Here is a 23049-nt window from a genome sequence, read left to right on the forward strand (position 1 = left end):
CCCTTGGCCACGAGTATTTGAGCCGCTGCAGTTGCATACAAGAATAACTCTCTTGAATTTTTTGGGATCTCTTTGTCTAAAATACTTAAGTATGGTTTTTCTTAATACGGAATCATTAATGCTCGTTATCAACATTTTACTTTCAATCTGGATTGATTGCTCATCCTTGAGCAATCCTTGGTTCCTTGAGAATGTGTTTGAAACCCTCTTGATTAGATTATGCATTTGAAAACCCTCCCCTTGCAATCTTGGTATATGCCCCCTCGCAATGTAATGGTGCAGACACACATACACATGCCCTTCATTGCTGGGACTGCCTGCCTCCTGTTTTTGAATGAACACACTGTGGAGTAAGGCAGAATCAATCTGCAGTGCACTTTACTTTTCAGAATGAAAACCGTTTGTCAACCGTTTCTTGTGCTTTGCGTGTCGAGGTCCCCAGGGCCATCCCAATAACTCACACATCACACAGAATTTTTTGTTTAAGATTTTTGCCATAATTTTGGCCACAACTTTATTGAAATACAAATTTGTGAGTGGTTGCTTAGGCATTGGTTGCGACTATCTGCCCCCACCATGGGGGACAGACTGACATTCCGCACGATGCGAAAGTCAGAATAGGGGAATACACTTGGGGGTAACGCGGAGCAGGGAACCTGCCCTCACCCCAAATGCAACCATGAGCTCATTGCTATGGCCCGAGCCCCCTTGACAGAGTGGACAAGCAATAGTTAGCCCCCAATTCCTTTAACGGAATCCCTTGCAGCAGCAGCATTAGAGGGGCAGGCACTCAACCTACCAAGGGCAGGCACTCAACCACTTCCCCTCAACCAACCAAACCATAAACCAATGCCTAACTGCAACCTTACAAGTTGTGATGATTTGCTACGCAGTAGGCAAAAACCAAATGGCCCCAGCCAATCAGCCAGATGGACAAAATTCCTACCAGGCCCCTGCCCCAAGAGCAGACGACCCCATGACAGGCATAGCAAGGTCAAAGCGAACAACCCTAATTCTAGGGAGGGGGGGACAGGCAATCCGATGCACGGTCGAAAAGAGGAAGCCCTAGCCTCGTGCAAGGAGTTTTAGCATTTCTGGCAGTCAGTCAACAAATGGCAACATTAACTTCTTCCCAACAACAAGGGAAGCCCCAATCGCATCAATGGCCAACGAACAATTAGCCCGCCCCCAACTTTGGAGTGTCCTGGTGGCCCCCACCGCAACACGTGCTCTCCATGAAGGAGAACACGCTTTCCAGGAGCAGGAAATATGTACAGTGGTGCCTCGCAAGACGAAATTAATTCATTCCGCGAGTCTCTTCATCTAGCGGTTTTTTCTTGCGAAGCAACCCTATTAGCGGCTTAGCGGATTAGCGCTATTAGCGGTTTAGCGGCTATTAGCGGCTATTAGCGGCTATTAGCGGCTATTAAAGGCTTAAGGGATTAGCGGATTAGCTGCTAAAAGGCTATTAGCGGTTTAGCGGCTTAGAAAAAGGGGGTGGGGAGTGAAAAAAAATCTCAAGACTCAAAAATCTCAAAATCTCAAAGATCTCAAAAATGTCTTGCGAAGCAAGCCCATAGGGAAATTCGTCCTGCGAAGCGCATCGAAAAACGGAAAACCCTTTCGTCTAGCGGGTTTTCCGTCTTGCGAGGCATTCGTCTTGCAGGGTACCACTGTAGTAGGTCTGGATTGGGTGTGGACTAGGCCGAAGAAAAGAACTCGGTCTCCATTGATTCTAGAATAAAATGTTGAGTGTGCACGGCCTTACGTCAGGTTGGCACATGTGGGACAGGACAATTGCTTCATTTCTTTTGCAGTGCTCTGTAAGCTGTGGTGTCGGGACGCAAAGGAGGAAGGCTACCTGCCAGAAACTCACAGCCAAAGGCCAGCATGTTGCATTAAACAGATCTATGTGTGGCGACCTCCCAGGGCCCCCACTGTCAAGGCCATGTCGCATGAGTGCCTGCAACAGTAAGTGACACATTTTTCCAGGTTGCTTGGGAGAAAAGAGCCCTGATTCATTATTGTTACCATACTGTATGTAGGCTATGCTTTACAAACAGAACCATATCTATATATTTTATTTTTAATTTTTTTTGCATACAATATTAATTGCATTCGTCCATAACAATTTCACTATCTTTATAGGGGTTCTTCCAGCTCCCAGTTTCCCCCCCACCCTTTCCGCAGTTTCCAATATTTATTTCTTCTCTTTTCTGTGACCAAATACTTTTATCTGATCTATAAAATCTCCTTTTTCAATACCTTTTATCAAATTATATTACAGGTGCTAATCCAATCCGTGTTAATGTTTGCAATACTCCTTCATATATTCTATAAAATTAATCCAATCATTTCTAATTTTTTTTTTTTTTTTTTGTCTTCTTGATGTCTAATCTTCCCAATCAATTTCGCCATTTCTGCATAGTCCATCAGCTTCAATATCCATTCTTCTTTCAATGGGGTTGTTTCTTCCTTCCAACCCTGGGCATATATAACATTCTTGCTGCTGTTGTCGCATACATAAATAGGCCCTTTTTTCCTTTCAGGATCTCTTCCCCTATTATACCTAATGTGAAAAGCCTCTAGTTTTTTAACAAAAGTTATTTTAAACATTTTTTTTATTTCATAAATTATTTCCTAGAAGGCTTTTGCTGACTTACAGGTCCACAGACAGCAACACATCTATACCTAGGTGGAGTCCAAATTGTCTGCACACATAAATATATTTTCTATATTTGATCTTCTGTTTGCAGTGAGTCAGCATTTGAGGATATCTGGCTGCAGTCATGCAGTAGCAGCAGATTTCGGTCAATTTGATATCAGTGTTAACTTTTTTTTTTACTTTGCCCTCTGAAAGACAGCCTGAATTTGCATTTATGCACATAAATTAGCACATGCAAATTTTGTGCAAATTTGTGTCATGTCTTTCAAGGGCTTAGTAACCAGATGGCAGGCGGTGGGGACTCAGAAAGGTTTTTGGAGATGGGCAAGCTAGTAATTGTTCTCCAGTTCACTTTTGCACTTGAGTTGAATTTGGAGACTTTTACGAACCCCTGAAGTTAATTTCCAAGCCTGGCTCAGCAGAACGTGGCTGCTGTTCTACTGAGTAGCCCAATCTTATATATATTTGCCCAGACCTGAGTCCTGCATTCCCAATTAAGTGTGCATAGGATTGCAGACTTAGCATTGTTATTAGAGTATCCCAGTGTGCATAGGAGACAGAAGATGCCTTTCTTTCTTTCTTTCTTTCTTTCTTTCTTTCTTTCTTCCCCTTGTTGCCAGAAGTCTTGAAAAGGGTGTCTGCACTTTGCTTTGTACGGTTGCTTTTGAAAGCGCCTGCAAGGGTGGTAAGTGTACATGTAAAATAATAACAAATTAGGCATCTGACTGGTCTTTTGTGCAAACAGATCCCGGCTGCAGTCTTGAATGTGCTTGCTCTGGCAGCCGCAGAGCCCTGCTGAGGTCAGTGGGGCTCTGCCAGCATAAGCACATTTAGAATTGCAGCCACTGTGTCTGCTTGCGAAAAAAATCCTTAAGTGTCATTACCTTGCATATGTATATGTATAATTCCCAAAATTAAATCCATGTATTCCTTTCGTGCTTTAAAAGGAGGTGAGAGGGCTTTAATGTCAATGACTTAATATTACAGAGAACTTGGCAAAAACTGTATTGTACACAAGCTCCGGGATCCAGGCCAAATCAGGAGGGGTCTTTGTTTTTTACTCCCCCGTCTCCTCCATGCTATATCATCATCCCCTTTTGAGAGCTCCCGTAGTTTCAAAAGTACTTTGGCACCAAGTATGAACTCAGCAGGGAGCTGTAGCCAATCCAGGTGAAAGGAAGTGCTTTTTCACAGAATGCCATCGTCCAATGATGGAACTCAGTGCTGCAGGATGTGGTGGTGGCCACCTGCTTGAAGAGCTGTAAAGAAAGCGTAGAGAAAGTCATAGCAGCTGCTAGCTTTGATGGCTCAATAAAGGTAAAGGGGACCCCTGACCATTAGGTCCAGTCGTTACTGACTCTGGGGTTGCAGCGCTCATCTCGCTTTATTGGCCGAGGGAGCCAGCGTACAGCTTCCAGGTCATGTGGCCAGCATGACTAAGCCGCTTCTGGTAAACCAGAGCTGTGCACGGAAACGCTGTTTACCTTCGCGCTGGAGCGGTACCTATTTATCTACTTGCACTTTGACATGCTTTCGAACTGCTAGGCTGGCAGGAGCAGGGACCGAGCAACGGGAGCTCACCCCGTTGCGGGTATTCGAACCGCCGACCTTCTGATCGGCAAGTCCTAGGCTCTGTGGGTTAACCCACAGCGCCACCCGCATCCCTTGATGATTGCTCAATAGAACCTCCTTATTCAGAATAATTTCAGTTACTGGGAATAAAACAGCCATGAGGGAGGGCTCTTGCCTACATGCCCTGCTTGTAGGCTTCTCAGCAGCATCCTCACTGACCACTGTTGGAAATAGATTGCCACCCCAGGTGTGGTGCAATAGGACTCTTGTATTAATATGAAGAGTGTACCTGCACAATGCATACACACTTTGCATCTTAGATGTGTTCTTTAAAAAAAATTATGCATACATACATAAAGACACGAAGCATTTTACAGCAATCTGCTCTCTGCTTGTGGCGTAGTTTGCTTGGCATGGGCTGACCTGTTTGATTGGTGAAAATTGCAATGGGGGGGGGCAGGAATAAAGTTACAGGGCTCTGTCCAGCATTCTCTGTCTGCAAATGCAAGGACAGGTGAATTTTAATGTTGTGCAACAGAGGAACCTAATGCACTAGCTGTGCCAGCAGAAACTCGTTGCACATGGTAATATTGTGCAACGAAGTCGCCAGCAACCTGCTCTTGTGCAACAATACTCCTCCGGCACAAAATATCTTGCCAGCAAAACAAGCAGGCTGCTAAGTGACTTTAACTTAGCGCTACATTGGCTTCAACCCACAGAATTTAAGCAGAGGGTTTAACTACATGGCCTCTCAGAGCCCCTTACAGTATATGGGGAATGGGGAGGGTTTTCTCTGAACCAATCACGGTGCAGAGGCCTTGTGCAGCTGCTTCGGTACTCACTGCCTGGAGACCTGAATTAAGAGACAGGTTGAAGACAGTTTCCTTGGATCAGGTGTGGGGCCCCAGTGCAGGCATCTCCTTGAGTTTAATTGCCTTCTGTGGCTGCTTGGCTACATGCCGTAACTCCGCATTAAAAACAAGGCACCAAACAAAATAGGAGCTAGCGTAATTATTGGTTCATACATAATATGAAACTTCTTTTCTTGGACTTCATTGCCAGTTAACATGCCAAGATCCTGAGGTACAAAACACCACTTTAAATAAAGCTCCACGGACTTGAAGGAATGTCCTTGGCGCGGCATTTAATAAAATATTTTCGAGCTGCATATCTCTCTGAATTTAATTAATTGTGGATATTTGCGTGGCAGTGTGTCCAGCCTGCACATTGCTTGGTGGAGAATAATGCTAAAGAAACATGGTTAGCTCCTGCTATTGAAAGAAGGGAAGTCATATGGAGAAACAGAAATGAGGGTGGTTCGAAACATGTCTTGTTCAAAGAAGGAAGCTTTGGGAAAACATTATCTTAGTTCAGTTTCTTGAGCTGCTTATGGCAAGGGTTTATGTTCATCTCTATCTCAGAACCACGCTGCACAACCAGCAGAATCATGTGGGCAAGCTCTTGTTGGAATGTGACATCTCACCAGTAAGAGGTAGACTGCATGACTCTGCTGGTTGTGTGGCTCAGCTCTGGAATTAGGCTGTGAATGGAGAGACAGTGTGGTGTAGTGGTTAGAGTGTCAGACTAGGGCCTGGAAGGCCAGAGTTCAAATCCCCACTTGGCCATGAAACTCACTGGCTGGCCTTTGGCCCAGAGAGCCAGTGTGGTGTAGTGGTTAAGAGCGGTGGACTCGTAATCTGGGGAACCGGGTTCGCTTCCCCGCTCCTCCACATGCAGCTGCTGAGTGACCTTGGGCTAGTCACACTTCTCCTAAGTCTCTCAGCCTCACTCACCTCACAGAGTGTTTGTTGTGGGGGAGGAAGGGAAAGGAGAATGTTAGCTGCTTTGAGACTCCTTCGGGTAGTGATAAAGCGGGATATCAAATCCAAACTCTTCTTCTTCTTCCCTGCTTCTCAGCTTAATCTACCTCACAGCGTTGTTGTGGGGATACCACCTTGAGATCCTTAGATAAAAGGTGGAATATAAATGTAATATCTGTCTATGATTCATCCATTCATTCATCCATTCATTCCTGATGCTTGTATCCCTAGTTTCCTCCTACTGGAGCCCAAAGTGTCTAACAAACATGATAAAACAGTCAATTAAAGCAATTTAAAATTTTCAACAAAACAAAAAACAATACAGCGGACACTGAATGAGGTTGTAGCCAATGGAGCGCTAAGTTAAAACTACTTAACTGTATGCTTGCATCCCTGAAAAGATGTTTCACCAATGAAACGCTATGCAAAACAATGCATAAGCACGCTGCTGGTGACTTTGTTACACAATAGATTGCTCAATCTTCACTATGATATCCTGCTAGATCTTGTTGTGCCTGTGTTGGATTCCCCTGTGGCGGAACTCGTCCTTGTGCTAGTGGGCAGTGAGCCAACGGATGCAGCCTAGTGCTACAATTTCCAGAGTTCCCTGGGAAGAGGGATTGGTTGTTAAACCACTCTGGGAATTGTAACTTTGCACGGGGGAAGAGGGGTCTCCTAACAACTTTCAGCACCCTTAACAAACTACAGTTCTCAGAATTCTTTGGGGTGCAGCCACAGCTGTTTTAAGTGGTACGATACTGCTTTAAATGTCGTAGTGCAGATGGCACAGAGAAAATCTTTTTTTTACGATGCTCACTCAGCCAGAAAACATATTGGATGACTTTGGACAAGTTGCTTAGCCTAACCTACCTGTTTGTAAGGATGAAGGACAAATCGCACCTTGAGCTCTTTGGCCAAGGGCTGGGGTATTTAAATAAAAATAACAATGTCTTTTAAAGCCAGTCTTTAAAACCACTTGAGTTGCTTACCTAGTCAGACCAGTCCTGAGTTATAGCTCTGTAAAATTCAGCAGAGTTACTGATCTTGTGTGCCAAGGATCTGTCCCATGACATCATTGCTACATGCCATTGTACTGTATTAATTCATTCCTCTGCAAAACCCCAGTGATTTGCCTATTGATTTGCATATATTTTTCCTGACTGTCAGCTTTCAGAGCGTTTCGCAAAGTTAAAAACAGGTAAAAGGACAGCACTGAAACAATAAAATAGAACAAGAATGAGCAAAACCAGATGGAAATCGCTTAGTCATGTGTTGTTGTTGTTTTTTAAAAAAACCCTGAAGAGCGGACAACCAACCAGTCGAGGCCAAAGGCCTGGTGGAGTAAAACAGTCTTAACAGCCTGTCAAAATGCCTGTAGCTTAGTGGACACAAAGACCTCTAGGGGAAAGGAAGGCCATAGCTCAGTGGTAGAGCATCTGCCCGGCATGCAGGAAGTCCCAGGTTCGATCCCTTGCGTCTCCAGGTAGGGCTTGGAGAGAACCTTGTCTGAAACCCTGGAGAGGTGCTGCGAGTAGATAATGATGAGCCAGAGGGAACAATAAGTCTCACATCACAGTTATATTAAAGGTAAAGGGTAAAGGGACCCCTGACCATTAGGTCCAGTCGTGCCAACTCTGGGGTTGCGGCGCTCATCTCGCTTTATTGGCCGAGGGAGCCGGCGTACAGCTTCCGGGTCATGTGGCCACCATGACTACGCCGCTTCTGGCAGCACAAAGGCTGGACTTTGACGTGCTTTCGAACTGCTAGGTTGGGAGGAGCAGGGACAGAGCAACGGAAGCTCACCCCATCACGGGGATTCGAACCACCAACCTTCTGATCGGCAAGTCCTAGGTTCTGTGGTTTAACCCACAGCGCCACCCGCATCCCACAGTTATATTAGGAGCATTAAAAAAAAAAAAAAGCTCCCAAGTGCCTGGTCTTGATCCAGAGTTAGGGAAAGGTGGGAGAAATGGATTCAGTTCACATTTAAAGGCCAGCATACCCAATTCACAACCTTACATGAAAACTGAAACACAGCTATTCCTCAGAATTTGCACTTCTCCAAATCTTGGCAACGCACTTATCCAGCCAAGTAATATATACAATGAGGCATACACTAGGGTAGAGGAGATATTATGCATTAACAACAGTAAAATACAAAATACAAAAATGTGTTATATTGGGGGGGGGGGAACTGCTTTACAAAGATACGTATATTAGGGGAAATCTGCACTAAAATGCCGGTGAATTTTCACAAGGACATCTTTTTAAAAAAATAATAATAATAATCGCAAGCTGATGTGCGAATGTGGAGAACTAAATTTAAGATTAGAAAATGGGGAACCGGAATCGATCTGTTTGCCTGTCCCTATACAGAGCACAGTTGCTGCGCTTCTTCCACTTTAAAGGGAAAAAATGAACTTTGTGGAATTGGCAAAGTTAACAGCAAAAATAAGAGAACTTAATGGTGATTGTTTTGTGGAAGAATGGAAACCTTTTTCAGACTATTTACAGAAGTATTATAGTATGATGAGTTTGTGAGCAGAATTTAAACTATGAGCCACAGAAGAAATTAGAGGTATTGTGTATTGTGGTTTTAAGGCAGAGAAGATAGGGTGTAGCAAGGGGGAGCAATTAAAAAACACCCGGGAAAACAGGGTGGGAAGTTGACCAAACAAAAGAAAAAATATTGTGTATTGGAATGTATAGGTGATTTTTTAAAAAAAAATTAATGAAATATAACTGGAAAAAAGAGAGAAAATACACTCTGATGGAGAAAAGGCCATGGAAGTTCTGCAGGGTGAGCTAGACAAAACTACTTATCTGGTGTTAAGCTATCTTGTTCCACAACTCTGGAGTTACGACTGAGATTTTCTGTGTTCTACATCACTGCCAACCACACCTCTGATGGGAGCAAGGAGCAAAGCACAGCCTCTTCCAAAGATGTTGAGAAGTGGTTGTTTTATGGGGCGTTACAACGCACCTGCCAACACAGAATATAGACCTAATACCTGTCCTTCTGCTTCCCAAATGGAATGTGTTTTTCTTTCTCTCATACAAGCCACCTGTGCAAATGCAGTAGACCTACCGACTGACATGGCCCTGCTTTGCCAAAGAGAAGAAATCCAGCCCAGTCTTTCTTTAAAATAAAGGGATGAAGGGTGGGAGGAGAATGACCGAGCAGCTTTGCCGTTTAGATGGTTTCATGCACATTCATAGCTGTGTATCGCATTGATACTTGGTTTGGAATAGTTTGGAGTAAGCCCAGGACAGCTAAAACATGTTTTAATTTTTAAGTCACACTTGCTCTCCATGCATTCTGGACTTTTGGAAACGGGGACAACTTAAACGCTGGAGCATTTCTATTGAGACAAATATTTTGAACTGCATCGTTATTATGATAAAGTGCACTTCTTTCAATAAACTCAGAACCCGAGGCAATTTATTTCTTGTGCAGAAATGAAACAGCTGGCTGCGGCTTGATAAATACACAGGTCTTAAATCGGCTGTTGTCCTCATTGGCCATAACTGACCAGCCAAGACATTAATTCACTAGAGAGATTCCCAGTCAGTAGTGGGAATGCCTGTGGAAATGTGGCAATAAATATAGCAGATGAGTGGATGAGGACAAATGAGTCCCAGTTTACTTTCCCAGATTGCTTTGCCTACCTTTGCATGCTTTGGCTCCTTGCTTCCCTCTCTGTCTCTCTGTCAGAGTGCTCATCTCTATCTTCCCACATTCTGAACTGTCCCCCACTTTCATTTCTGGCAGGTAACTGTGCTGGTTATTACTCATCACTGCATGCCCATGTTCATATTAGGTGCTTTATTTCCAAGTCTGTTAAGCATGGAAAACTTGGTCTGAGTTGTGTTGGTTGCTGACCACGCAAATAGGTCTGAAATGAAGGCAAGTATTTAATAGCAACTGATGTCACAGAACACACCGACGGCTTTATGAAATAGAGGGGAAAGGGGAAATTTTCAATTCAGAAGGCATGTGGGGCACAGTCCTTCCTAATGTACTTCCATGCTGTTGCTGCTGTTTTAAACCTCCCTGTATGAAGAAAGCTAGCTTGCTACACATGTTACTGTTTTTTACCCAAATCCCAGATAAATATACTAAGATCTTCAGATAGTCCAGATGTGAACTGATATTTGAGTCTTATAGTGCAATTCTCACTTAGAAGTAAGTCCCATGGAAATTAGTGATTCTAAGTACTGTATTTTTCCATCTATAAGACGCCCCTGTGTATAAGGCGACCCCTATTTTTTGAGCCCAAAATTAAGAAATAAATATTTTAGACGTCAAACAGTGAGGCAAACTGTGTAATGGCGGCTGCTCCTGTCAGCCCGCCCTGGGTGCCATCACTGAGCTCCTTGCAGGGGAGGGGCACACCGCAGGGCCTCCATAGTCTGGCTGCCCCCTCCCACTCAGACGTCCTACAGCTAGAAGAACTATCTTCCCACCCCTCACGTTTTTCTAGGGACGGGTGACGGGTGGAAACATATGGTTCGCTGCCTCCCCCAATCTGTCAAAATGAAGGGGGAAGGGGGCAGGAGATCGGGGGTCGCGGGCGGGTGGTGCACCGTTGCGCAGGAGGGGTGAAAGGCGTGCAGTTTCTCTGCTGGGCAAGGCATGGAGGGGGGAGATGACTTCAATCCCCTTGGCCAACTGGAGCGGCAGCGGAGCCAGGCAGCTGAGCGTGTGAGGAGGGTGTGAATGAGAGAGTGTCCCCAACGGCCGGGAACTGTAGAAGTCAAATAATTTTTTTTCTGCTCCACTCTCAAACATCCAGGGGAGCGAACTGCACTCTGCCCCTTGGGCGTGCGCAGGCTCTGCGCTGCCTCCCCCCCCCCAGCTGTAGGGCAGCTGAGTGGGAGGGGGTGGGCAGACTCTGGAGGCCCCTCAGTGCACCCTTCACTTGTGAGGAGCTTCAACAGCCAGAGCATGTATGGCAGCATGTACGGTATTTATTTGTATACAGTGGTACCTCGGGTTAAGAACTTAATTCGTTCCGGAGGTCCGTTCTTAACCTGAAACTGTTCTTAACCGGAAGCACCACTGTAGCTAATGGGGCCTCCTGCTGCTGCCGCGCCGCCGGAGCACGATTTCTGTTCTCATCCTGAAGCAAAGTTCTTAACCTGAGATACTATTTCTGGGTTAGCGGAATCTGTAACCTGAAGCGTATGTAACCCGAGGTACCACTGTATTTAATTGCAACGTTCCGTGTATAAGACTATCCCCAATTTTAATCTTTAAGAATTTGGGGAAAACCTCGTCTTATATACAGGAAAATACGGTAAGTTTGCTGGGGATTAGGATATCGATCTACCAAGTTCAATATTCTGTTCCGACAAACAATGACTGGAAGCACTTCTGGGTAAATGAGGTTTGTAGAAATGAAACAAACATTGATGGGAAAGAAACTGGTCAAATGTGTCACCCCACCTCCACCCACCCCCACTATGACTTTATCATTTCAGAGATGAAACCTAAACTTTTTGGGAAATTTGCTTCCCTTGGACCACAGATCCTCAGCATCCACAGAGTCTACATACAAACGAGGCAAGAGAAGCGCATAAATTTTACCATCGGAAGCCGAGCTTACCTTCTTCCGAAAACATCTGTTGTCATTAAGTGCCCTGTCCGGAGGTTCCAAAAATCGCTTATCCAATGGGAGAAAGACGGGCAGCACCTCCAGATCTCTAAGCGACTTGGCGTCACTAAATCGGGATCCCTCAAGGTCAACAGCCTTGAGTCTTCAGATATCGGGGTGTACAAGTGTATTGCAGGCTCAGCGCAGGAGACGTTTGTCCTGAAGCTCATCGGCACAGACAACAAGCTGATAGAACCGCCTGCTTTTGGTAAACACACCGGTGAGAGCAGCGGCACAGAGCGCAACGAGGCCAACAGCTTTGGAGCCAAGTGGCACAAAATGAGTCAGATGTGGCAACTGTGGAGCCAGAAGAGCGAGCAGTATCTGGGCGATGGGCAGGTGAACGACCAGCCTTTTCTGCGACACCTGGAAACTCGCACGAGAAATTCAGCGGAAGAACGTGGCTCTCGGGAATTCAAAAATAAGCGGCTGGAGGCAGTGGTTCTCCCCGGTGCCTATAGTATGGATACCGTACATTTCGAGGAGCTGATAAAGAATTTGAGTCACCTTGTCGAGGCTGGAGAGGTCAATGACGAATTGGCTTCCCAGCTCGTCTACCAGTTGATTGCTGAGTTGTCCAAACCACCCCATTCTGCTTCTGATATACAGAAGGAGCCTCAAGGCAAAAAGCCGCCTTCCAGGAAACCTGGCAAATCTGCAGACGTGCCTGATAATCGCAGCACAAAACCCCAAGGCAATGCATCGACGATGAGCCCAAAAGCTCCAGTTATTGTGAGGCGCAAAGAAGGGCCCAAGATTCTTTGGAACAGAACGGAAACCGTACATATTGGGAGTGCGGTCTTTTTGACAAAGGACACCCGCGTTATACATTTGCTTTGTGAAACTGTCGGTGTTAGCAACCCTAAGTATACATGGACAAAAGATGGAATGGAGTTAAAGTCCTTTGAGAAGTAAGTAAAAGGGAATCCATGCTTTTTGTGTTTTTCTCAGTGAGTCATTTTGAAAATTAGAGTCCACTTCAAACCCAGCTGTGTTAATGGCACACGGCTAAATATAGTGGGAATGGGAGATTAATTTGACCTGTTGTTTACTCAACAGAATATGATATTCATGAACCTCAGAATTGTGAAGCAATGCAAACCTAGTTGGTGCTTTTTGGCCGATGTAGATTTAGAAAAGAGAAGCCCAGGAAGATTTAACTGTAGGGGAACAGGATACACACAGAAGGCAAAGCTTGTGTTCTCCTTGAGCTCGATGCTATAGAATTGGCTTGATACTGGTCTGCTTCATACTTTCTGCATCATGCTATTTAGCTCAGCATTCTGTTTCCCACAGTAGGCAACTAGATGCCTATGGGAAGCCCACAATGCAGACTTGCCCCACTGTTGTTCTCCAATGACTCCCTCCAATGAGGAGGGAGAAAGGTTGTTTTCTGCTGCTCCAGAGAAGCGGACACGGAGCAATGGATCCAAACTACAAGAAAGAAGATTCCACCTAAACATTAGGAAGAACTTCCTGACAGTAAGAGCTGTTTGACAGTGGAATTTGCTGCCAAGGAGTGTGGTGGAGTCTCCTTCTTTGGAGGTCTTTAAGCAGAGGCTTGACAACTATATGTCAGGAGTGCTCTGATGGTGTTTCCTGCTTGGCAGGGGGTTGGACTCGATGGCCCTTGTGGTCTCTTCCAACTCTATGATTCTATGATTCTATGACTTAAGGATGTAAAGGGGCATCGTTTTTCATTCTGCCATGCCTTTATCTCATGCAGCTCTGTTTTTGTTCTGCTGCAGTTCATCTTCCACCCAAAACTATGTCACTCATCTCAGTGTCTGCTGCAGGAAAATTACATAACTTACATGCAACTAACAACATAAGTTACGTTGTCATTACCTTATCCCACCCCGTGATCAATTTCATATTGGTTGCAGACAGAAAACAACCACAATTGGATTGATGTCCATTTTGATGGTTGGAGAAGTAAGTGAACCTCAGCAATATGATTGTTTGTTGGAATTCTCTGATGCCCCTACTAATGACCTGGGCAAACCATGAGCTAGGTATAAACTATAGGATACACCTTGGGTGCAGTAACAGATTGACCTGGGAGTTCGGCTTAGTGTGAAATGCGAAGCAGGCCAGTGTTGAACGAAATGAATTTTGCTTGTCTCTAGTTAAATCTTGTCTACTCCTTAAACCTTCTGCAGAGTTGTTTTGGAAGACAGTGGGAAAATCCAAATTTTGAACCCCACCAGGAAAGAAGTGGGTGTGTATCGCTGCATGGTGGAGAATGACTTTGGTTCTGACACAGAATCTTCTGCTCTGTTTTATTCAGGTAGCATTTAATTTAATTGCTTTCCCACTTTCTTTACCATAAACAATTGTCCCATTTCTTCTTCTGTTTCCCCTCCCAAACAACATGTGTTTATTTGTTTATTTGTTTTTATTTCATGCAAAAGGCCGGGTGGCGATGTTTTTATTCTCTTGGACATTTGAACAGAACTAATGGTCTGACATTTTTGGTCATTGATTTTTGGTTATTTATATGGGCATTTTTTATGTTGTTGGTGATTTCGGTAGATGTATTGCCATATATTTCCTGCCCTTCCTTCCAACAAAGCCCCGGGTGACAAACATCCGAAGGTTAAAAACAATTCAATTTAAAACAAAACAAAGCATGCTTAAAGTGTTTCAAAACATTTTAAAACCCAACTCAAAGCATTTCGAATATATAAAAACATTTTTAAACTTTCCATATATTTCTTTTATTTTAATGTGTTTCCACAGTATATTTGCATGTTATTGTCCCTGTTAATTGTTTTGGAACTCCTCTGGCCACGTGAAATGATACATAAATTGAATGATTTTAAAAACTAGCCCACAGGGGTCAGAACAGGTACCGGAGTTTACTTGGATAGGTAAACACGACTGCTGAGAGAGGTAACTGATGGGGACTAACAGGTAAGAGGTAATGAAGAAATGGTAGTAATGAGGAAGAGCAAAGTAAGACATGGGCAACTCCCACCAGTGTAGAGCTCCCATCTGCATAAAGGTAAAGGTACCCCTGACTGTTAGGTCCAGTCGTGGATGACTCTGGGGTTGCACGCTCATCTCACTCTATAGGCCAAGGGAGCTGGTGTTTGTCCGCAGACAGCTTCCGGGTCATGTGGCCCCATGACTAAGCCGCTTCTGGGGAAAGCAGAGCAGCGCATGGAAACACCGTTTACCTTCCCGCCGGAGTGGTACCTATTTATCTACTTTCACTTGACGTGCTTTCGAACTGCTAGGTGAGCAGGAGCAGGGACCGAGCAACGGGAGCTCACCCCATCGCGGGGATTCAAACCGCCGACCTTCTGATCAGCAAGCCCTAGGCTCAGTGGTTTAGACCACAGTGCCACCCGTGTCCCCAACACCCACCAGTGTAGAGCTCCCATCTGCATAGCCCCTCCCTTATTACATTGTTTCTTGGTCACACCTGAGTGTGACTTAAGAGTCCGAATTCTCAGGCTAGTTAATGATTGTTTCTTCTCACTCCCCTCACCCAATCCTGTCTTTTGCAGAGGCTCCCACCATATTGTTTTCTGTAACAAACATCACAAATTTTGAGCTTCGGAACTTTTCTGCAACTGTTGGAGGTACAATTCTGGGAAGAACAGGAGTGAATGTTACACTGCAATGTCCAGTAAAAGGTAAGGAGAAAAATAAGCACCAAAACTGCTACCACCACCTTCTTTCCCTCCCCATAATACTGTACTGAAAAGTTCATCTGAAGTCTTTGAGAGTATTTTAAAGAAAAGGGGAAATATTTTACTAGTAAAAAGCAACAGAACATTAATCGTGGAGCATGTATTTTTATTAGGCATGTCACCCTTATGCACCCTGTTCCTTTCCAATCCCATCCACTAGAATCTCTCTCTGTCTCTCAGACTCACACACACACAAAAACTTGTTTCCATAAGACAGTCTGTGGCTAACCACGTTGTTTAACAGCCCCTAGAGCTGCAGAAGATCTTAAAAGTATTGGCTTCACAGCCAGCTGTTTTGTTTCTCAGGAACTCGGCTTCCCAGCTCTCCTCCTCTGTCTGCACAGTGCCCCCCCACCCCACCCCATTCATGCTTTTTGAGGCTCTGGTTTGTCCAGATGGCAACGAACTGCAATAATGGATACTGCCCATTCTTATACCCATCTTGAGAGTTCTGCAAGGACTCCCTGTTGAAGAATATGCCTGTGGTCTGTAGCCAACAAGATGCAAGTAAGGAGACAAAAAGTATTAGGCTTATTACCGAATTGGTCCGAATATAAGCCGCACCCACAAATAAGCATGATTTCTGTTCTCATCCTGAAGCAAAGTTCTTAACCCGAGGTACTATTTCTGGATTAGTGAAGTCTGTAACCTGAAGCGTCTGTAACCTGAGGTACCACTGTACAATGAAGGGGGGGCGGGCAAAAAAGCTTTAAAAGAACATTCAACCCACTGGAACATATGATACAGCATGACCAAATGTTGGACCACGAGCCAACCAACTCCTGGGCAGACAGGTGGGTTTAAAGGAGGTGCCAGATATTGGACCACAGTCATGGCCTGCCTTATTTCCTTCGATTCTCCAGACGGGTGCAAAGTTGGAAGGACTGGGGGAACTCAGAGCCTAGATGCAGCTGCCTGAGCCTTCTGCTTGGGGGTCAATGCAGGGTTGGGCTAAACACTTGGCAGCTGCCTGAAGTTCCCAGTGGTGCCATGGGCCTGGCAGAGAGAGTGTTCCTGGAGCCCAGAGCCCATTGGCTCCAGTCCTTGGCCAGGCTCTGACCTCACAACCAGCTGTGGAATCCTGGGGAATGTTTTGTTTCCTAGGAGGTCAGGTGAGTTTCTTGAAAGCTGAAAGCCCAGTCAGATGGAGCAGTTAGCAGCCAGAAAGCAGCCATTCCTCTGTTCTTGTGTTGAAAGCGGTTCAGATGGATTGACCGACTTTCTGTACCTTTCTGGTTTTCCAGACTTGTTGCAGAAGGTAAAGTCATGGGAAAGAGGGAGACATCCTTAAGATTCGTGCCCCCACCACATGCCCAGTTTTTGAAGATGCTCCTTGGACCAAGGATCTTGGTTATTTGACCTTTCTAAATCCCATGCTGGGTGTTACATGAGCCAGCAACTTCCCCAGGGAGTTTTCTGATGAATTTTCTGAGGTTCCTTTTTTGTCACCATCCAAATTACCATTCCCACCTCCCCATCCCAAATATTCAGGAGAATACTCCCCCACCCCCAATTTCATAGAATCATAGAGTTGGAAGAGACCACAAGGGCCATCGAGTCCAACCCCCTGCCAAGCAGGAAACACCATCAGAGCACTCCTGACATATGGTTGTCAAGCCTCTGCTTAAAGACCTCCAAAGAAGGAGACTCCACCACACTCCTTGGCAGCCACCCACAAATTGGATGAGGAATTCTGGGAGATCTTTTTTCACTCAACCCTAAAATACACACCCCAGGGCTCCCACCTTGCACCCTTGGGTGCTTTCTGCCTCGGCTACATTTCCATGGTCTTGAATTAGTTTCCCAAGTCCCTTCAGCCCCAGACAGCAGGTCCAGGGGGGCAGGGAGAGGAGGGGAGTTGGAGTCCCGTAGCAACATCTGGAGGGCACCAAGTTTGGGGAGACTTGATGTAGAAAACATCAGGGTAATTCAGCATTATAACACTGGGTGACTGGCCAGGGGGTTTTCCTGGCCCTGATCAGGAGTAGCCAGAATGAGCCACTTGCTGTCCTATGCGGAAAGTGGAGCAAAGGATCTTCAGCCCATTGAATTATCATTATCCTTACTATGATTATTTACATTTATTAACTGCTTTTCCCTGAAAACGGCCTCCAAAGATTTAAAACGCAAAAATGCCATAGAAGCAGACAGCTAAATACACATGGTCCTCAAAGTGTTCATCCATCTGTTATGTGACAGGAGAAATACATGCCTTCTTCCTTCCCCTGTTCAAACACTGAACCCCAAGAGAGACACCAAATCAAATCATGGGGCTGGAGACTTGAGACCCCTGCTTGTCTCCTCTTCCGCAGAAGAGTCAGGGTCTCTGACCTGACACCCAAGGCGGACCCCTCCCTCCCCTCCCAGCTGGAAGAAGACTTCCACTATGATGAGGGCCTGTGGAGAGCGAAGGAGATAAGTACCGTATTTTTTGCTCTATAAGACTCACTTTTTCCCTCCTAAAAGGTAAGGGGAAATGTGTGTGCGTCTTATGGAGCGAATGCAGGCTGCGCAGCTATCCCAGAAGCCAGAACAGCAAGAGGGATTGCTGCTTTCACTGCACAGCGATCCCTCTTGCTGTTCTGGCTTCTGAGATTCAGAATATTTTTTTTCTTGTTTTCTTCCTCCAAAAACTAGGTGCGTCTTATAGAGCGAAAAATACGGTAACTATACAGCCTTTAGAAGACATCTATATAGGGCGGTTTTTAAATGTTTAGTGTTTTATTGTGTATTTATATATGGTGGATGCTGCCAAGACTGGCTGGGGCAAACCAGACAGATGGGCAGGGGGAGAAGAAGAAGAAGAAGAAGAAGAAGAAGAAGAAGAAGAAGAGGAAGATGCTGCTGCTGCTGCTGCTGCTGCTGCTGCTGCTGCTGGAATAGGATGCCCCTATTTTCATGGGGGAAATGTTGGAGGGTATATAAGGAAGCCAATCTGGTCTGTATCCTGTTCTTACAGTGACCAGCCAGACCCCCAGTGATCAACCAGATACTGCAAGCAGGGCCTAAGCACAATAACACTCTCCCCTCCTGTAATTATTCAGAAACTTACTGCCTCTGACAGTGGAGGTAGAACATATGCATCAGGTTTAGCAGCCATTGATACATGGGGCCTAAGCGAGTGGCCGTTAACCAGGCAGGACTTCATTGATTCCCACCCCCACCCCATCCTCCAAACAGGAGATTGCCAAAGGCTGCCTCTGTTACCAGGGCAACCAGGAAGTGATGGAGGCATAGTAGGGGTAGGCCTTGGAACCTAGATAGAGCCCTGGGGACCTGAGCAAAGGACTTGGCCTGTCTCCCCTCATCCTCAAACATCACACAAGCACACAGAAAATGTCTAGTTGCCAACTGTTGGGATAGGCCAGCGCTCTGCGTCGTGCTGAATCAAAGTCAGCAAGTGTGCGTACAAACCCATTTCTTACTCATATACTTGGAAAGGATCAGCGCTCTGAACGATTGAAAACAAATTGTTAAAACGAGTCAGCAGTGCCATTTCCATTTCCATTACTTTGGCGGGACACACACACACACACACACACACACATTTTTCCTTGCACTGCTACCAGAAAAAAAGGGGGAGAGGGGAAGGAGAGAAAGTCTACATCTAGAAGACCAAAAATAACGATAGAAATATATGGATGCAAATAGTTCTACAAATAGCTTTTAAAAATAGTGGCGCCAGACTGACGGATATTGGGACATGCAGCTCTGTTGTTCCCCGTCCGTACCAAGGGTATTGCTGTGGTGAAGTCATGTTTTCCAGCTCTACTTTGGCAACCATTTCTACAGGAGCAACCTGCGCCTCACATGCAACTGCCTTAAGTCACACAATCAGTGTTAAAATATTGTTAGTGTTCTCGGTCTTAGCCTTCTTAGTATCATTTTGCCTTTGGCACAAAGGGCTTTCTGCTTGAGAATGTTTTTAATAGCTATGCTATTTGAGGGCTTCATTATATGAAAACTGACTGGCGCTGCCCCTCATTCTGCTTCCCTTTCTTTTTTTATTTACAAAGATTTTGTTTAATTTCAGTTCTGACATCTGGGGAAGTAAAATCCAGATCATAGCTGTCAACTTAGAGATTTTAAAATAAGGGACCAGCAGCCAAAATAAGGGATTTTAGTCAACCAGTTAAAAGGGACCAGATAATTTGGGAGAGCAGCGCCGGTTTTTAGCCCTTCGTTTCCAGAGGTTGCTGCTCAAGACACCAGCTGATGAAACACTGCAATTAAATAACTACAAGCAGCAACCACTTTTCGCGCAAAACAAAGTCCAAGCTACGAAGATGCTGCTGCACTTCTGTATCTTTTCTCTCATGCTCCATCTGCAGCTCTCAATTCCATCAGGTGGTGCAGGAGGAGGGGGGGGGGAAATAGCGCCCGAAGTAAACCCGCAGATCAGACCATCTATGCTAGTCTACCACTACAAATCTATGGGAGAAGCGCTTGCGGTCCTTCCCTTGTAGCCCTTGGAACACCTGCCTGTGCCTCCGCCTCCTCCTCTTCCTCCTCTCTCTGAACTGCTTTCTCTATGGTTGCTCTCGCTCTCCTCTCAAGGCTCCTCATCAATTCATAGACCATGCAAGGCTGCCCATCTCATTCTGGTCCTTTGGCGGCACAGCTGCAGTACGGCCTAGCGGGAGCGGCGGTGACGGGCAGAGGGGAGGCCCCAGGCAGAGACGCTCAGTTCGGAAGCCGCAAGGAGGATGGTGGCGGAAGGGCCCGAGGCTCCCACCAGTCCTGGCGGGGAGGGGCTCCCGGCGGCCGAGGCTGGTGAGAGGAGGCCAGAGGGGGGCGGGCCGGGCAGCCAAGCAACACAGTTGGAGCTTCCCTCCTCCCTGGCCAGCAGGGAGGGAGGGAGAGGAGCTGCTTCCTTTGAAACCCAGGAAATTTAAGGGACATCATCAATAAGGGACAGCAGCGGGACACGGCGCTGGGATAAGGGACGCTTGACAGCTATGATCCAGATTAATCTATTAAGAGAAAACCAGCTTTCTCTTTTGACCAGAAATGACTGTAATTTCATGCATTACCCAGATTATTCCCATAGACCCAGATTATTCCAATGTGGGATATTTTTGGAAACACTGGGGAAATGGTAGCAGGAAATGGCTTTTGTCCTGTTATTGTGGTCCATGTTGCTAAAGGATTGTTGGGAGTTGTGGTCCAGCAGCACAGCTTGCACACCCAAATTTAACAACGCTCCCAGTTCACAAGCTTCCTAAATGTTTTGTGCCTTTAAAATAATTGTTAAAAAGGTAAAGGTACCCCTGCCCGTACGGGCCAGTCTTGACAGACTCTAGGGTTGTGCGCCCATCTCACTCAAAGAGGCCAAGGGCCAGCGCTGTCCGAAGACACTTCCGGGTCACGTGGCCAGCGTGACATCGCTGCTCTGGCGAGCCAGAGCCGCACACGGAAACGCCGTTTACCTTCCCGCTAGTAAGCGGTCCCTATTTATCTACTTGCACCCAGGGGTGCTTTCGAACTGCTAGGTTGGCAGGCGCTGGGACCGAACAGCGGGAGCGCACCCCGCTGCGGGGATTCGAACCGCCGACCTTTCGATCGGCAAGTCCTAGGCACTGAGGCTTTAACCCACAGCGCCACCCGCGTCCCTTAAAATAATTAAACTAATTGTTAAGTCAGTTCTAATCACGCCTCTTTTGGCCACTTTGAAGGGAGATTCCTCACTCTATGAAATAAATTGTGGCAACTGAAGAATTACTGCTGAAAGCAAACAAGGGGGGGGGGAATTGCTGGAAAGACTGTTTTCCCAACAGATTTGGGCGCTGTTCATTTTTAATACGCAAGCTGTGATTCTTGCACTGGCCGAGGTTCCCCACTCCCATCAGCAATTAAGCATTTGCTTGGCATGTGCACAGTGTTTACTGTAGAGACCACTTGTGTCATTTATTTATTACAATTGTGCTCTGCCCTTTCTCCAAGGAGCTCGGAGTGCTTTACATTGGATTATCATTACAACAACCTAGTTGTTAAGGCTTGCTTATACTGGTAACTTCCAAGAGTTGTGGACAACACAGAGTGTGTTCTGATCAATGAACAAGATAAAAATTAATTAATGAGCAAGGTAGAATCAAACCTTATCCCAGCCCATTCAACAACTTGCCTTCCCAACAATCGGCGACTAATTCCTGAAATCTTCAGTTAACCACAATTACCATTAAGTCCCAACTGCAGTTACAGTGGTACTTCAGGTTACGTACTTAATTCATTCCGGAGGTCTGTTCTTAACCTGAAACTGTTCTTAACCTGAAGCACCACTTTAGCTAATGGGGCCTCCTGCTGTTGCTGTGCCACCGGAGCACAATTTCTGTTCTCATCCTGAAGCAAAGTTCTTAACCCGAGGTACTATTTCTGGGTTAGCAGAGTTTGTAACCTGAAGCGTATGTAACCCGAGGTACCACTCTGCTAGAAGGGTTTGGATTTGATATCCCGCTTTATCACTACCCTAAGGAGTCTCAAAGCAGCTAACATTCCCTTCCTTCCCCCACAACAAACACTCTGAGATGAGTGAGGCTGAGAGACTTCAGAGAAGTGTGACTAGCCCAAGGTCACTCAGCAGCTGCATGTGGAGGAGCGGAGACGCGAACCCGGTTCACCAGATTACGAATCGACCGCTCTTAACCACTATACCACACTGGCTCTCTACTAGGTTTGGAGCAAGCCAGAAGTTGGTCTAACTTCAAACCGTGGTTTTAAGATCCTGGTTTGTTCCAAACCTGGTAACCATAGCTTCCAGTAATGGGGAGCTATGGTTAACTGAAGACTTCCTGGCTACTTGCAGAAGGCCAAGAATGGGGGAGAAAGGGGGCAGAGTGAGGAGTGTTGGCAAAAGACATGCATACAAAGCCAAAACATTCTCACTCTCACCAGGCCAAAGGAGTCTAAAGTACAGTGGTGCCCCGCAAGACGAATGCCTCGCAAGACGGAAAACCCGCTAGACGAAAGGGTTTTCGGTTTTTCAATGCGCTTCGCAGGACGAATTTCTCTATGGGTTTGCTTCGCAAGACGAAAATGTCTTGCAATTTTTTTCCGCTCCCCACCCCCTTTTTCTAAGGCACTAAGCTGCTAATAGCCTTTTAGCAGCTAATCCGCTAATCCCTTAAGCCGCTAATAGCCACTAAACTGCTAATAGCGCTAAGCCGCTAAGCCGCTAATAGGGTTGCTTCGCAAGACGAAAAAACCGCTAGACGAAGAGACTCGCGGAACGGATTCTTTTCATCTTGCGAGGCACCACTGTATAGGCAAAACACAGTAACATCTACATGGGACTGTGTTCACCAATACTGTGAAAACACCTTACATTCAGCAACCAAGTTTTTTGCCCATTGTCAAGCACAGCAGTACCTGATTCCTTTCACCCCCCCCCCCATTTTTTAATTTGTATACCGTCTTTCTATCTTAAAATACTCAAGGCGGTTTACAAGCTGAAGAAACAAAAAATGTACCGTGGTACCTTGGGTTAAGTACTTAATTCGTTCCGGAGGTCCGTTCTTAACCTGAAACTGTTCTGAACCTAAAGCACCACTTTAGCTAATGGGGCCTCCTGCTGCCGCTGTGCCGCCGCTGAGAGATTTCTGTTCTCATCCTGAAGCAAAGTTCTTAACCCAAGGTAA

General features: G+C 45.8%; 1 protein-coding gene across 3 annotated transcripts in view; it reads left to right on the forward strand.

The window, feature by feature from the left end:
* Positions 1 to 23049, forward strand: part of ADAMTSL3 (ADAMTS like 3) — a 291781-nt gene that overhangs the window by 235893 nt on the left and 32839 nt on the right. For all 3 annotated transcript variants that reach the window (XM_083411788.1, XM_083411787.1, XM_083411789.1), the window contains 4 exons: positions 1818 to 1971; positions 11542 to 12625; positions 13877 to 14004; positions 15230 to 15358. In XM_083411788.1, coding sequence (XP_083267914.1) covers positions 1818 to 1971; positions 11542 to 12625; positions 13877 to 14004; positions 15230 to 15358 — 1495 coding nt within the window. The remainder of the gene's footprint in view (positions 1 to 1817; positions 1972 to 11541; positions 12626 to 13876; positions 14005 to 15229; positions 15359 to 23049) is intronic.

This window comes from Podarcis tiliguerta (assembly GCF_965153285.1).
Source record: "Podarcis tiliguerta genome assembly, chromosome: 14".
Lineage (NCBI taxonomy): Eukaryota > Metazoa > Chordata > Lepidosauria > Squamata > Lacertidae > Podarcis > Podarcis tiliguerta.